General features: G+C 52.1%; 1 protein-coding gene across 12 annotated transcripts in view; it reads right to left on the bottom strand.

Annotated features, from left to right (window-relative positions):
* The window catches only part of pard3aa (par-3 family cell polarity regulator alpha, a), a 277,492-nt gene that overhangs the window by 126,306 nt on the left and 137,696 nt on the right, over positions 1–13,490 (bottom strand). For all 12 annotated transcript variants that reach the window (XR_014117080.1, XM_035531035.2, XM_081696953.1 and 9 more), the window contains 3 exons: positions 11,219–11,673; positions 8,260–8,399; positions 6,725–6,853 (listed from right to left, as the gene is read on the bottom strand). Coding sequence is in view for 11 of the 12 variants with exons in the window: in XM_035531035.2 (XP_035386928.1) it covers positions 6,725–6,853; positions 8,260–8,399; positions 11,219–11,673 (724 nt within the window). In the remaining variant the exon portion in view is untranslated. The remainder of the gene's footprint in view (positions 1–6,724; positions 6,854–8,259; positions 8,400–11,218; positions 11,674–13,490) is intronic.

Below are 13,490 nucleotides of genomic sequence, written 5' to 3'. Positions count from 1 at the left end.
CCCCGTACATGAACGTCAGCACCATCTATGCCATGAAAACATTAACCTCAGGCCACCGAACACCCATTGTTTGGGCGACGGAGGTCAAGGAGCAGCGGGAGGAGGGTCCGCGTGCGCCTCCTCTCTGGAGGTAATCACCGCCGCGGCTGCTCCTGCTGAAGACGAGGCACTAAACGAAAACAGGTGGCAGCTCCGAACCGGTGCACAAAAAAAATAAAGGGGGGGGTTGGATCGTCAACAAAGTGCCATTGTCTTCTGGCGCACTTGGTGACATCGGGCTTAATCACTGCCAAACGGGGCCCGTCTGCAGGGCCGGCACGAACGAACGAACGCGGCCCATAAAAGCTTTCATCAGCACGGCCGGCGCTCATCTGCAAACAGCAAAACAGAGGGTACAAGTAAATTCAAGTAAGGAGAAAGAGAAGGAGGGGAGAAGGAGAAAAAACCAGAGAGCAGAGTCGTTTGGGGGGGGTTTCACACAGGCAATTGAAGTTAAATGCTCCCGGCGTGAGTAATGGACAGGCGTGGGGTAATTTCCACAGTGGGGGACAGAGTAGCATGCCCAACGGGAGAGAGGGGGAGGAGCCGGAGCGGCAGCCTGCAAAAAAAAAAAAAAAGTCACACTGGGTTTATGGCCTCCAGAACAATCACCGAGGGATGGGGGAAGAAAGTGCAGGAGATTGCTGGTGAACATCATCGCCCACTTGCTTTTAGACGAGTGGAAGCGGCTGGAAAATGCCGGGCGGGAAGGCTTTTTGCAGGGAGTTTAATCCCTAACGCAGCGTCCGGACCACTTTCTGTACTGCCAAAGTGGGCTGTATCTGAAACGTATCTATAAAAAAAAAAAAATACGGTACGGTACTTCTGTTAGGTCACGAAAGCGACGCCTCGCGTAACACAGAACCGTGCGGCCGGGTCTCGGGCCTAGGGAAAGGGCGCCTCGCCCGAGCACGCGGCGGACCGTGGTGCGCCTCCGCAAAGCCGTTCAGACGTCGACGTGTTATCGTCCAGCTCTCGGGCCTCTCTCTGTGTGTATGAAAAATATCACAGAAAAAAAATAATCCTAAAACAACAGTCTTAAAACAGGTGACTTTCCAACTCGACGGCCTGAGAGACTTCCCAACTTGGAGGGTTTAATTAAGTGCCTTCCTGTTCTCAGCACTCCGTCTTTCAGGAGGAGGGAGGGCCAACGCCCAGGTCCGATCACGAGCGCTCGGAGTGGCCGGCTCCGCCCCCTGCCGTGCCGTGGAGGAGGAGACGCATCTGCGTGCGCTCTGTAAGCAGGGCGTGCGGAACGTGAGCTCACCATGAGTGCGAGGTTCCAGGAGCATAACTTTCCCAGACAGCTAATAATGTAAAAGCAGAAGCCGACGTGCCTACTGACTGCAGACGCTGCCTCCCCGCCCTCGCCAACGTCCGAGACGACAGCCACTGAATAAATAACGGAAGGTTCTGCCGTTACTTTTGGCTCCGATCGTCCGGTAGCCGGCCTGCTCGTGGCTGCTGTGCGTCAAGATGAGCTGAGATCACAGCCAGATGGTGGCGGATGGTTGGAGATGTCGGAGCGCTGGGTTAAGTGGACGGAGATCAGGGGACGGGCAAAAAGATGTCCTTCTTAGAGCAATAAAGCTCGACTCATCCCCAAACCTCTCCCATACTCTGCCCCTCCGGCCTGTTTCTATGGAAACGGCCAGCCACAAACAACTCGGCCATGAACACCACACGAACGTTTAAAGAGACGCCCCCTAGTGGCTTTCTGCAGTGGAGCCTGCCCTGAGCTGGCATGGCCTGCTCTTTAACTCTTTAACCTCCCAGCAGGTTCGGTCATCAGGTGACCAGCACTCAGCCACACTTTTGAACACCGCGGTCGATACTTGACGGACGGGGTCTCGATGCAGTCGATGTGTTTAAGTATTTGCCTAAGCCGAGCGTCCTCCAAAAGTTCTCCTCTGTGTTTGCGTCAATACTTCCAATAAAGGCTGGTGTAGGGACGAAGGCAAAGTCTCTGCAGTTCAATTGCTTGTTCTACTGGATTCTTCTCCCCTTACACACACACAAACACACACACACACACACACACACAAAGCACACACAAACATGACTGGTGCCATGAATGCTTGGACCCAACCTTTATTTTTGGAGCAGAGTGCGCATGTGCGCTTGCGTGCGTTATGGACTCACAGAAACCAGATATCATCTACTGTGAATAATTGTGGCCCATTTGAGAAAGCATGCACTGAAAAAGATCGCCGCAATCGCTTGGGAATCAAACAAAAGGACGATTGTTTCTGAAGTTCATGTGGATTCTCAACGTTTCACCTACATAAGCACATGAAATTCATTCAAAAACCAGGAACTTGTTCGTGAGAATGACAAAGCGATTCTGAATTTGTTATAGATTGTATTTTGACATATACGATGCTATATAAAGGTGGGCCACAGATGGCTACTTTGTGCAGCCCTCAAAACCTACCAAAAGAGAAAGCCAGACTGTAATGTTTCTCCCCATTGCCAGGAACATGGCCAGATGCATACATCAGTAGCCCTTGAAAATGCACCGCATGTGGCACAACTGAGATTCAAAGCCCGCAGTCTGATCGCAGCGCTCAGAGTTCTTACTGTACAACCTGCTCAAGGGACAATGAAGGCAGTTATTAAAATAGAAACTCTCTGGCAACAGAAATCATGACTCCAGCTGTCAGTAGAACTGCATTCACAAATTAATTGTTCGATCAAGATCCTCTTTGCTTGGCAACCCCACTTTAATGGATTCATGACTACTCTGATCTGATCATAAAAGGGAACTTTTAATGCAACTTTTAATTACTACCCTGTGCTAAACACAGATGAAGCAACCGTTCGCGCTGTCATCTGGTCTACAGCCATGGAAGTGTCACTTCGATTTCAACAAGTTGCACTTACAGTTAGGATTAATGAACAGCAGCCATGGAAATGGGCACCCTCCTGATTAGAGAGGAGTGCACAGCACAGCTGGATAGTGTGCACGGACTTAACAAGCCATCATCATTCATAAAGTGAGCTACTGCTGAAAATGGCAAACGTTTAGGAAGGAGCAGATCAGTATTACATTGGATATAGGTACACTGTATGTCCCTGCATGGTCCATATCACTGTTTCCCAGCCCAGTTCTTGGGACCCATTAGACGGTCCAAATTTTGGCGCTAACCAAGGTTGGTTCCCATACACTTGGCCCTATATCCTATTGGCTTAGTTCAGAGGTGATTTAGCGCAAAGTGTGGACCATCTGGTAGCTCTGAGGACTGGACTGAGAAGATGTCAAATCTGATGAAGTGATGGCTCTTATCGAGGCAGGTTTGCTCGGATTAACGTGACTTAGCATTTAAAAACGCGGGCAAAGGTCCTAACGCCTCGCTACTATTTTTCGCGTTTTCAAATTCGAAGCACAATGAAAAAGCTTTGTTCCAAAGGCAGCTGGTTAGCGCTTTGATGTTCAGTGAGCCATTGACGAAACAAGCGCTTGCGTTCCCCGGAAGTCGGATACTTAGTTCTCTTTCAGTCAGACAGGTGTGAGGTTGGTTTTGACTGACTTGCACACAGTAGCTTCGTATAAGGATGCTGAGCTTAGTGGAGCAGGCCTGATCTCAACCCAGCGACACAGCAACACTTTCAGAGGAGTGACGTTTCCCTTTAACATCCCCGCAAGGCGCTAGCAGTAAACAAGCTGCCGTCGGCCAGACGCCCTGCTGTGACTGAGGTCTACAGAAGTGCAGAGAGGTTCTCCGGGTCGTTCTCAGAACCCAGGAAGAACACGACCACAGGTTCGGCTGGCACAGCTGAGGCAAATGTTTGCCTTGTTGTGATGCCTTGTTGCTGCTGGGTACATGACTCAACAGGTGAAACACCGGATGATGTCATTTCCTGTCATTTCACTAGCCTTGCTCCAACAGCAGCTCCTCTCATCTCTTCCCTTCTGTCCAGCATGCTTGACGGTGTACGACACTGACATTCAGTTCACAGGGGAGAGATGGAAAGAGGGAGAGCGAGAGGGAGAGAAATATAAAAAAAGGGGAGAATGAGAGGGAGAAAGAGAAAAAGAGAAGGGGAAGATGCAATGGGCACTCGCTTCTGTGACGTAAGCGGCACAGGTGCAGAGATTCAGTCATAGGAGTGCATGCTGGGAGATAAAACGTGCAGATATATTACAACCAAAGGTGGACAGGTGCCCCACAGCGCCCTTTTATTAACACAATGCAACTGTGTGTGCGCGCGCACGCGCGCATGTATGTTCTGAGGTTTTTTAATGCGCTCACACTGCCTGTCCTTACGAGGATTACATTAGTGCGCCAGGTAATTGCCTCTGTGGACATGAATTATTCAAAGGGAAGCGTCCGTGGCCTTGGATTACGGGTTTCGGACCTCGGCATGCGTGTTGTTTCAAAGTGGGGCGGTAGATTTCGTCAAGTGCATCATGTCCATCTGCACGTGCTCACTCTCCCTCGCTGTGCTGCTCCTGCTTCTGGCTTCGGTTTTCCTGGATTTTTCATTCTTTTAATCAGCAGGGATTTTCCTGGGCTCAGACGCTTAGTCCAGCTCCGTCTCAGCTCTGCCACTCCTGTGTGTGGCAGTGTGAGACAGCTGAGACCATCTCTCTCTCCCTCCCCTTCATCATCTTCATCATCCCCATATTTGTTCTGGATCTCGCTCCTCATCATGGCCCCATTCATCCTCATTCTTCCAGCCATCTGCTACGTTCTCGGTCCATAAAAGGAGAAACACAGCCGACAGAATTACAGCCTGCAAACTAAACCCCATGAAAGCGGCAAGACGCCAGAGCAAAGGAAGAGAGGAGAGGAGAGGAGAGGAGAGGAGAGGGGAGGGGAGGAGAGTGAATCTCTTCCAGGTTTTTCACCGTTCTGATATAGAGCAGGTCATGTTCTCATAAAAGCATCACGCAAACGTCAGGAGGTGCTGTGGCCCAGGGATCACTTTGAACGAATAACAGTTAAGATGAATGGAAGAGAGGGGGGGGCTCGAGGGTAAGCGGCATTCCTGGCAAGGCATTAACACCTTTTCCTCCTTTGTCTCAGTGATGAGCAGCGATCGGCAGGACTGGCCCCAGTCGACCCTCGGCTGGGACGTCAGCGTTCACCCCACACAACCCGGCCGTGACCCCGCCCGAACCCGCGCGGCCTGGCTTCTCTCTTACTCCAGGCCGCCTCTCCCACTCTCTCCCCTCCTCTTCCTCCCTGTCTCTGAGGGCCACGGGGGTATCAGACCTCATTTTCCGGCTCTTCCCCCGTGGACCGGCTCTTCCCCCTTCCGTTGTGAGTAAAGGTCAGCGCCGATGCCCTTATCAATAAGCCTTGCGTGCGCCGGGGGTGCTCCGTGCTCCCCCGGGCTCAGGAGAAGGCTAATCCTGTGTGGCAAGCCCATGAAGGGAATCAAGGGGATCTGGGGGTGATATTTCTTCGGAGGCTGCTCTGTCGGAAATGCGGCGGCTACGTAGCGACCTGGCTCGCGGGCTGGCACGGCTTAAGAGCGCGTGGTTTTTTTTCCCCCCCTCGATCTAACGAAATCGCCGCGGCGGCGGAGAGCAGGCCGGGGAGCAGCCCGCGGCAGCCGGCATCCCACAGGGGCCTCTGTGGCTGGAGAGTCCCAGCACGCGCCGAGCCCGACTTAGAACGTTCCGGTCGGCAGACGGCTGATCTGGGGCCGTTCTCTCCCATCTACGCGGCATCCGCTCCACCACCCAGTCAGCGCCCACGTCTCTCGTCTTTTTCCAAAATGACAGATGTAATAAACTGCCTCAATCTCTCGCTCCCTCTCTCACTTTCTTCTCCTTTTTTTTTTTTTTTGGTAATAACTGTCAGCTTTGAAGGGATGTTTCACTAATCTGATTTTTATGAACATGAGTTGTTATGGATTATTACGACACTTTAATGCTGAACAGGCTTTGAGGAGCCAGAGTTCCCTGAATGTTAATGTGCCAATGAGTGTAATGAAGCGCTTCTCTCCTGCTGTCTGTCTATGTCTCTCTCTCTCTCTCTCTCTCTCAAAAAGGCAGCATAAAGGGTCCAAAGAGTGGGAGAAAGCCACGAATAAAGTCAGAACGGCAGAAAAGTGACGGAAAAGTACGTTCAATTTTGGACCGAAATGAAGAGGGACGGACGCGCGGAGAGACAGCGGCAGCGTAACGGGAGGCCGGGGAGACGTCAAATCTCGTCACACGCGAGCAGGTGCTGAGCGCGTGGCGAGGAGACTGCTGGCCGGGGCTGAGGCGTGCCGGCCCACCGGTGCCGTCGTCTCCGTTACATGATTACAGACCCCGTAAGAAATGAGGAGTGCGTGCAGGATACGCATTTAAGCAACGTTAAGCAAAGCCCACTCCATCATCTGTGCGGAGCTCCCCTGCTACGTCTGGAGGCCCTTCCGGAGACGAGCCGGCCAGCGGCTAGGGTGCGTCAGCCAGGGGACCGGGAGAGGAGGCACTGACCACTGCTGGAGCGGCACGGCAAGGCAGGGGTTGGGAGGGTTGGGAGGTAGGAGGAGGCCCACCTGCTCCCACTGCACTACCCCAACAGAGCTCGCTACTCAAACCAAGCCACAGACGAGCTGTACCTGTGGCCCATGTGTGAGTGAGGCACAGGAGGAAATGGAGAAAGAGGGGATAAGTGCATGCGTGCGTGAGAGAGAGAGAGAGAGAGAGAGAGAGAGAGAGAGAGAGAGAGAGAGAGAGACTCACCACTTCCCGAGGCAGGAAGGTATCTTCTTGTCTGACAACGAGCAGACCGACAGCACCACCCATTGGAGTTGAGCGGAGCAGAGCCACCACCTCCTCCTGAGACGTCCCGCTGAGATCCACCCCGTTTACCTGTACACGCCCACACACACACGGCCCCCCCCCACACACAGTAGTCGGAATAAAAGAATATGGGCAGCACGTGTAAACTTTCCATTTGCAACAGTTCCTAATGAAATCTCCAGTGCTCATTAATCTCCATTACAGCTGGGGGTGTAGTCTAGTGGCAGTGGTGGAGTATCTGTAACTTACCTGCTCCTCGTTCCAGCTGCAGATATACACCTTCACATCTACATGTATGCAATAGACGAAGGAGACCCAGCAAAAGACCCTGGTCATTTGTTCTCTACCTCGGATGCAAGATCTCAGTGCTTCAGACCTTGACTCTACACTCACCGTCTCTCCTTTCTAAGCAACCTTTTTTTTTTTTTTTTTTTTACATTAAAATGGGGGAAAAAAAACCAAACCTTGTTCCTTCATCGCTGTAATTAACACTTCCCGAATCTATGAATACTAACAACGAAGAATTCACAGACAGGGTGCACAGGTGGCAGGAGTGTGCGGTGTGGGGGTTGTGGGTGGGGCAAGCCCATCTCTCTGCCTGAGCTCTCCGAAAGGTCGCATCCGTAAGGCGGGGCACGAGCCCGGAGGGTCACGCAGCAGGATTAAGAACACGGGGCAGAACACGGGCTGGGTCCGTCCCCGCCTCGAGGGACACGATGTCTCACTGCTTTGCTAAGCGACTGTAGGACTGTAGAGATTATGCAGGTAGGGGATTAATTACTACCTAAAACAGGTCTGCGCTCTCTGGTAGATACTACAGTGTTTGCGTTCCCTGTTTGGCTAAGACTTGACTGCCCAAGACCTTTCGATATAAGGATTAATCTCAATTATCTTAAAGACAATACACACTAAGAATAACAAAATGTGTGTGTGTGTGTGGGGGGGGGGGGGGCATATTTAGTCATTAAAATGTTAAACCAGTGAGGCTTCATAATTAATCTCATAATTAATCTCCTCCACCTCCCTACGTGGTTCACTCTGCCGAGTCAGTGGTGATGTCAGCAGGCGCGGTCAGTGAGGAGTGGTGGACAGAATTACAGTCCACCTTATTATCGTATTGGCAGATATGCGATGGGGTCGCTGGAGGATGGGGTGTGTGTGTGTCGCAGGCCACGCCCCGCGGGTAGGGGAGGCGCAGAGCGCGTCAGCTCTCCCGGCCAATCGCACGGCCTCGCACATTAAAACAATGGGCCTTAGACTGGCGGCCTCCGAGTGGAAGCCTTCCAGAAGAGTCACCATGGGAAACAGGAAAGAGGAAAGTAAGGTATGGGCATGTGTTTGGAACAGCGGGCGTGAGAACAGCTGCCAGCTGCCGAGACCCGGACAGGAAGCCCTCCGCGAGCAGGAAGAGAACACAGATGAGGGAGTGTGATGATGTCAGCGTCCCACTGAGCTCGACGGCTTCCGCCCCTCACCTCCAGCAGCCGGTCTCCGGCTTTCAGACGGCCGTCTTGGATAGCCGCTCCACGGGGGAGGATGTTCTTTACGTAGATGGGGGCGGAGCCGCCGACGGGGACGTCGCGCGATGTAATACTGAAGCCCAGCCCCTCCGCACCTGGGAAAAGCAGAACGAGCGCCATACCATTAACCCGCCGCCGCCACGGCCAGGACACCTTAGTAAATATTCAGCTCGGATGGTATCCTTAAAGAACAGATAGTGGAACAACTGCACAGAAATCAGAGCACTCAAACAAACGCAGGGCAGCGTCCTGCTTTCCGAAGATGATTCCATCTCTATTGACCGGCAGACACGTCAAGACCTTTCATACGAAGCCATGCAAACTTTCTAAACTGAACCCACCCCCGCCAAAGGCATTACGTGCAGGCCACGCTAAAATTACAGCCCGAGCTAAAACCTAAAAACCTGCTGTGTCTAATAAGCCATCGCAACCAGGGGTGTGCTCCGTTAAAGCACGACTGCCCTTGCGTCCATGTATAAATCGAAACATATAACACTGGAAACGTACGAGGCACACTGCAAGCCCTAATTAAATGTTTGCGGGCCGTTTGTGCGCAGGGCAGAACCGTCCCGTAGCGGGGCGCCGTTTTTAGCTGCGCGGGCAGCGGCGAGATGGTCTCGCAGGCGTGCCGCGGCCGGGCCGCCATGCGTTCAGCTCACCGCCGCAGCTCGCGATGGGCCGGTGCCTCTCAAAGCGGGTGGTGGGGTGGGGTGGGGAGGGGAGGGGGATTCGGGGTAGCTCCCATCGGGCAAACTGAGCGTTCCCTGCCTGCCACGGACACTACTAAACCGCGGGAAGCTGATGTTATGGGTCCGGGCTGCTCCTGGTCTACTGGCTGCCACAGCCCGCGGGGTTATTATTACACACGATCTGATGCTCTCACCGCACAGCGTTCAGGGCATTACGAGCGTCCACCACTAATGGTGCTCAATCAGGTAATTAGAGAGATGCATCCCTAACAGCTGCTTGCTAATTAATCACTGATGTCTTCTGCTCTCTTTTTTCTTGGTAATGCGAGTGGAAAATAAGGAAAAAATGTTTTCCCTTTTTGAATTAGCCCAAAAGTCCCGGTTCCAAAAAGTTAATTAAGCGGCGGCCATGAAGCAGCGCAGCCGCCTTAAAACGGAGGTGAAAATGGAAGAATACACTGCATAATCCATTATTTGATTAGAACACAGAGAATAATAGAGACAGAGCATAGGGGAGAGAGAGAGAGAGAGAGAGATGGCCATACTATAACTACATGTGGTCATGCCAGTAAAACCCCCTGAACTAGAGAGAGAGAGAGAGAGAGAGAGAGAGAGAGAGAGAGAGAGAAAAGCTGGGCTCTGGCCACGAAAAATACTATTTTAAGATGTAAAAATAATTAATCATGGGAATGAGTGAAAAGGCCTCAAACTAGCCGTCCACAACAGAGGAAAAACAAACAGAGCCTATCTGAGGAAACAGGACAAGCCAAACAGCTCAGCCCATAAAACTGGAATTCAAAACAAACACCAAAAGTCTTGACAGGACAAAAAAAAAAAAAAAAAAAATGACCTGCTGTAATTCTTCCAGAACCCTAAAAGCTCTGCAGTTGCTAAGACCGTAAATAAGGGGCCGTGCTGGCGGGCAGAGCAGGTCGGCACTAGCGGGCTGTGGGGCTGCCCGATAGGGACGGGGTGTGTAGCGGTTGCTCAGGGTGTGTGGCGCTTAGACTGGGACACATCCCTCTCGTGCGCAAACTGTTTCCAATGCCCCTCCTCCAGCCCTGACAGCGACTCCCGCCAGAGCTCCGGCACACGGCATCTGGTGCATCAGGAACATATGAGCCAGCACGCACGCACATATACGCGCAAACACACACACACACACACACACACACACACACACACACACACACACTCACACACAGTCTGAAAACAGTGTTGGGAAAGCCATGTGAAGACAGGGGACGAGAGACAGGGCAGCCCTCCCCACCCTCTGCACCTCAAACACGCAGAAACAGAAAAGAGCATAAACAAACAAACAAACAAACAAATGCACACCAAAGAAATTAACCTATAAACAAACAAACAAGCTAGCTGTCTCACTTGATCTGTCTCTCTCACACACTGCATAAAAAGGCCACAAATTTAAAACATGGGGGGGGGGGGGCTCTCACACGCGCGCACCCACACACACCCTGCAGTTGTTCCTATTAAGCGTAAGGGGCAGCGCACGAGGAACGCGCATGTGCCACTCGTAGATAAGTCTAACGGCTCCCTCGCTGCCTGCAGCTGTCTTTTCAATTAAAGGCGCACGTGAGGTGCACGTGCCCCAGTGGGACACGACGCCGGGGGGGTGGGGCTTGTTGTCGGGGGTTTAATTGTGTCTCTGCTGTCCTCGTCTCACACTGTGCGAAGCTAATAAAGAGCAGAGGATCCAGCCTGCTGCCAAAGATGACTGTCCTCTTTCATATAAACAAGCGGGAAAGTGTGATTACCACCGAGGGGTAGGAAGGACAGCGAGACACTCGCGGGGAGGACGCACAATAAGCATCATGTCACCGTGTGACGCTTTGCATGTTTCTGTTTGAGGCCCGTCATAAGTGAAGGCCAGAGACATCTCTTGCTGCGCAGAAATACATTACTGTGTGTGTGTGTGTGTGTGTGTGTGTGTGTGTGTGTGTGTGTGTGTGTTAGATGGCCAGTTCTTGTGCAGTGTGGTATGTTGAAGCAGTGCTGTCATGCAGAACCAAAGGGATTTGGTGCAGCAGGTCAGGCTGACAGGATGACGGCTGCACTCTCTCACCACGGCAATCGTGGTGCTTTCAAGTGTTAACTGTGTTAGTAACACAGAGCCAGTGCACTAACCGCCGGGAGCAGAGAGGGCTGGAGAAAACGGCTGCCCCAGACGCGGCGCGCGCGGTCGGCCCCCTGCCGTATGCTCGTACCTTTCCTCAGCTGGACGTTGAACTTGCGGCCGACCTTTTTGCCGAAGCCCATGGAGGTGGAGGGCGGGGCAGAGCCTGGAGGGCTGACGGAGGCCGGTCCGGCGGGAGAGGCTTCACCCTGCTCTGGGCGGGCGGAGAGCGGCCGCTGGTTGAGATTCGGGTGGAGGCCGCTTTTGGACATTCTCTGAGGGTTGTAGTCGATGCCCCCGACTGCCAGGCTGCTGCGGTCCCCGGGTTTGGGGTCGGGGGTGAGCCGGCTGGGAGCCGGAGGCGGACCAGGAGCCGGAGCGGGACCTGGAGCGGGACCTGGAGCGGGGGCAGGAGGCTGACCTGGAGCGGACTGCAGGTGCCTCTTGGTCTGAGAGAACTGTTCATACTGTGCTTTATTCGCTGCTGGCACCACATGGAACAGGATGAGCGGAGAACGCATGGCTTGTCTGAACAAGTTCTGTGCTCTGTAGGAAAGAGCACACATCAAGCGAGAGAGAGAGAGAGAGAGAGAGAGAGAGAGAGAGCGAGAAAGCGCGAGATGAAATAGATACAGTGAAATGAGTGGTGACAGGCACTCGCGGACACGCGCGTGCACGCGCACCCAGACACACAGGATAATTAAATTAGGTGACTGACATTTATGGCATACTGTATTTCTCTGGTACTGAAGACACTTGTGCTCAGGACAGTTAAGAGGCAGGCCCACAGAAAGGTCAGGGGATCAGCATGGCTAATCGCTGGCTAATTGCACTTCTGCATCTGGAAACAAGGCTAATTCACAGATTACATTATCTACCATTAACATAATCGTAAAGCCTTGGGGAGGAAGCTGGTTTCTGCATTGGAGTCCCCAGACCAGGACCTCGGTGCAGACGGTGCATCACACAACACCAGCCCTCAGAAACCTGCAGCTGCTAACAGGACTATTCAGCTATTCTGCTAGCGGGACTATTCAAGCGCTGAGCCGCTGAACAATAGGAGTGCTTCACACAGGACTGCACGAAACAGCAAAAACGCAGGAGACGCAGCACGGGTATTATACGGGCGAGTTGCTAAAAGTGCACGATTTGAGCAACGCTCAACGCAGGCAGGCCGTACAGGGGTCTTGCAGTGAGAAGAATGGGGGGGGGGTTGGTGTGTTGTAAAACTCCTTCCCTGAATGCCTGACAGGCACTAAGGAGCTTCTGCCACTGTAATAAGCTGTTCATTTAGATCAGCCTCTGCATCTAGTGGTTCAGACAGCCTCACTGAGGAGCCCCTCTTCATTCTTATGCTAATTCACCGCTCCAAAATCAAGTAAACAGCAGTGCATGCGCGCGCACGCGTTAACGAGCAGAGCAGTGGAACGCAGCTAATCACGCGGCTCCCTGCTTCTGACGGAATAATAAACCACTCCATCGTTGTATCATTACACTGAGTCAGATTAAGCAGCACTAAATATTTATCCATGCAAAACAATCCAATAAGATTAGAATATCTCTTTGAATTATATCTCCACATGCCTCCTAGTCAGTGAAAAAGCTGGAGACAAGCGCATAACTGGGGGACAGCAGATGGCAGAGAGAGGTAGGATTAGATCGTTTTCCTCATCTCTGATCTCGATGGCTGGACGTCGCCGGGGTGTCTGCTGGAGCGGCCTGAGGGCTGCCTGAAACTACGACGTCTTTAGCCTGTGCGACTTGTGCCTGTGCTACTACCCCACCATAACTGACAGCTCCAGTCTGGGGAACAGACACAGTTCAAGATGAGAAGGATGAAAGATAACACAACAATTACCTCTCTTTTCTTTTTTTTTTGAAAAACCAAAATATTGGAGTAATTAAAATGTGACCACATGATTAGATCTTCAGTGAGAAAAAAATACTCCCCATTTAAAATCAGTCATCTGTTGGGGCACCAGGGAAATTCACTGTGCATCACTTAGCATTACACTACAGTCTCACTACACTATAGTCTCAGTCTTACTACAGTCTCACTGCACTATAGTCTCAGTCTCACTACAGCCTCACTACACTATAGTTTCAGTCTCACTACACTATAGCCTCACTACACTATAGTCTGTCTCACTACACTATAGTCTCAGTCTTACTACAGTCTCACTGCACTATAGTCTCAGTCTCACTACACTACAGCCTCACTACACTATAGTCTCAGTCTCACTACAGTCTCACTGCACTATAGTCTCAGTCTCACTACACTATAGCCTCACTACACTATAGTCTCAGTCTCACTACAGTCTCACTGCACTATAGTCTCAGTCTCACTACACTACAACCTCACT

The sequence above is a fragment of the Electrophorus electricus genome, chromosome 14, assembly GCF_041902795.1.
Source record: "Electrophorus electricus isolate QZ-2024a chromosome 14, ASM4190279v1, whole genome shotgun sequence".
In the NCBI taxonomy this organism is placed as follows: Eukaryota; Metazoa; Chordata; class Actinopteri; order Gymnotiformes; family Gymnotidae; genus Electrophorus; species Electrophorus electricus.
The sequence above is the reverse complement of the archived record's forward strand: the minus strand, read 5'-3'. Positions and strand labels throughout refer to the sequence as shown.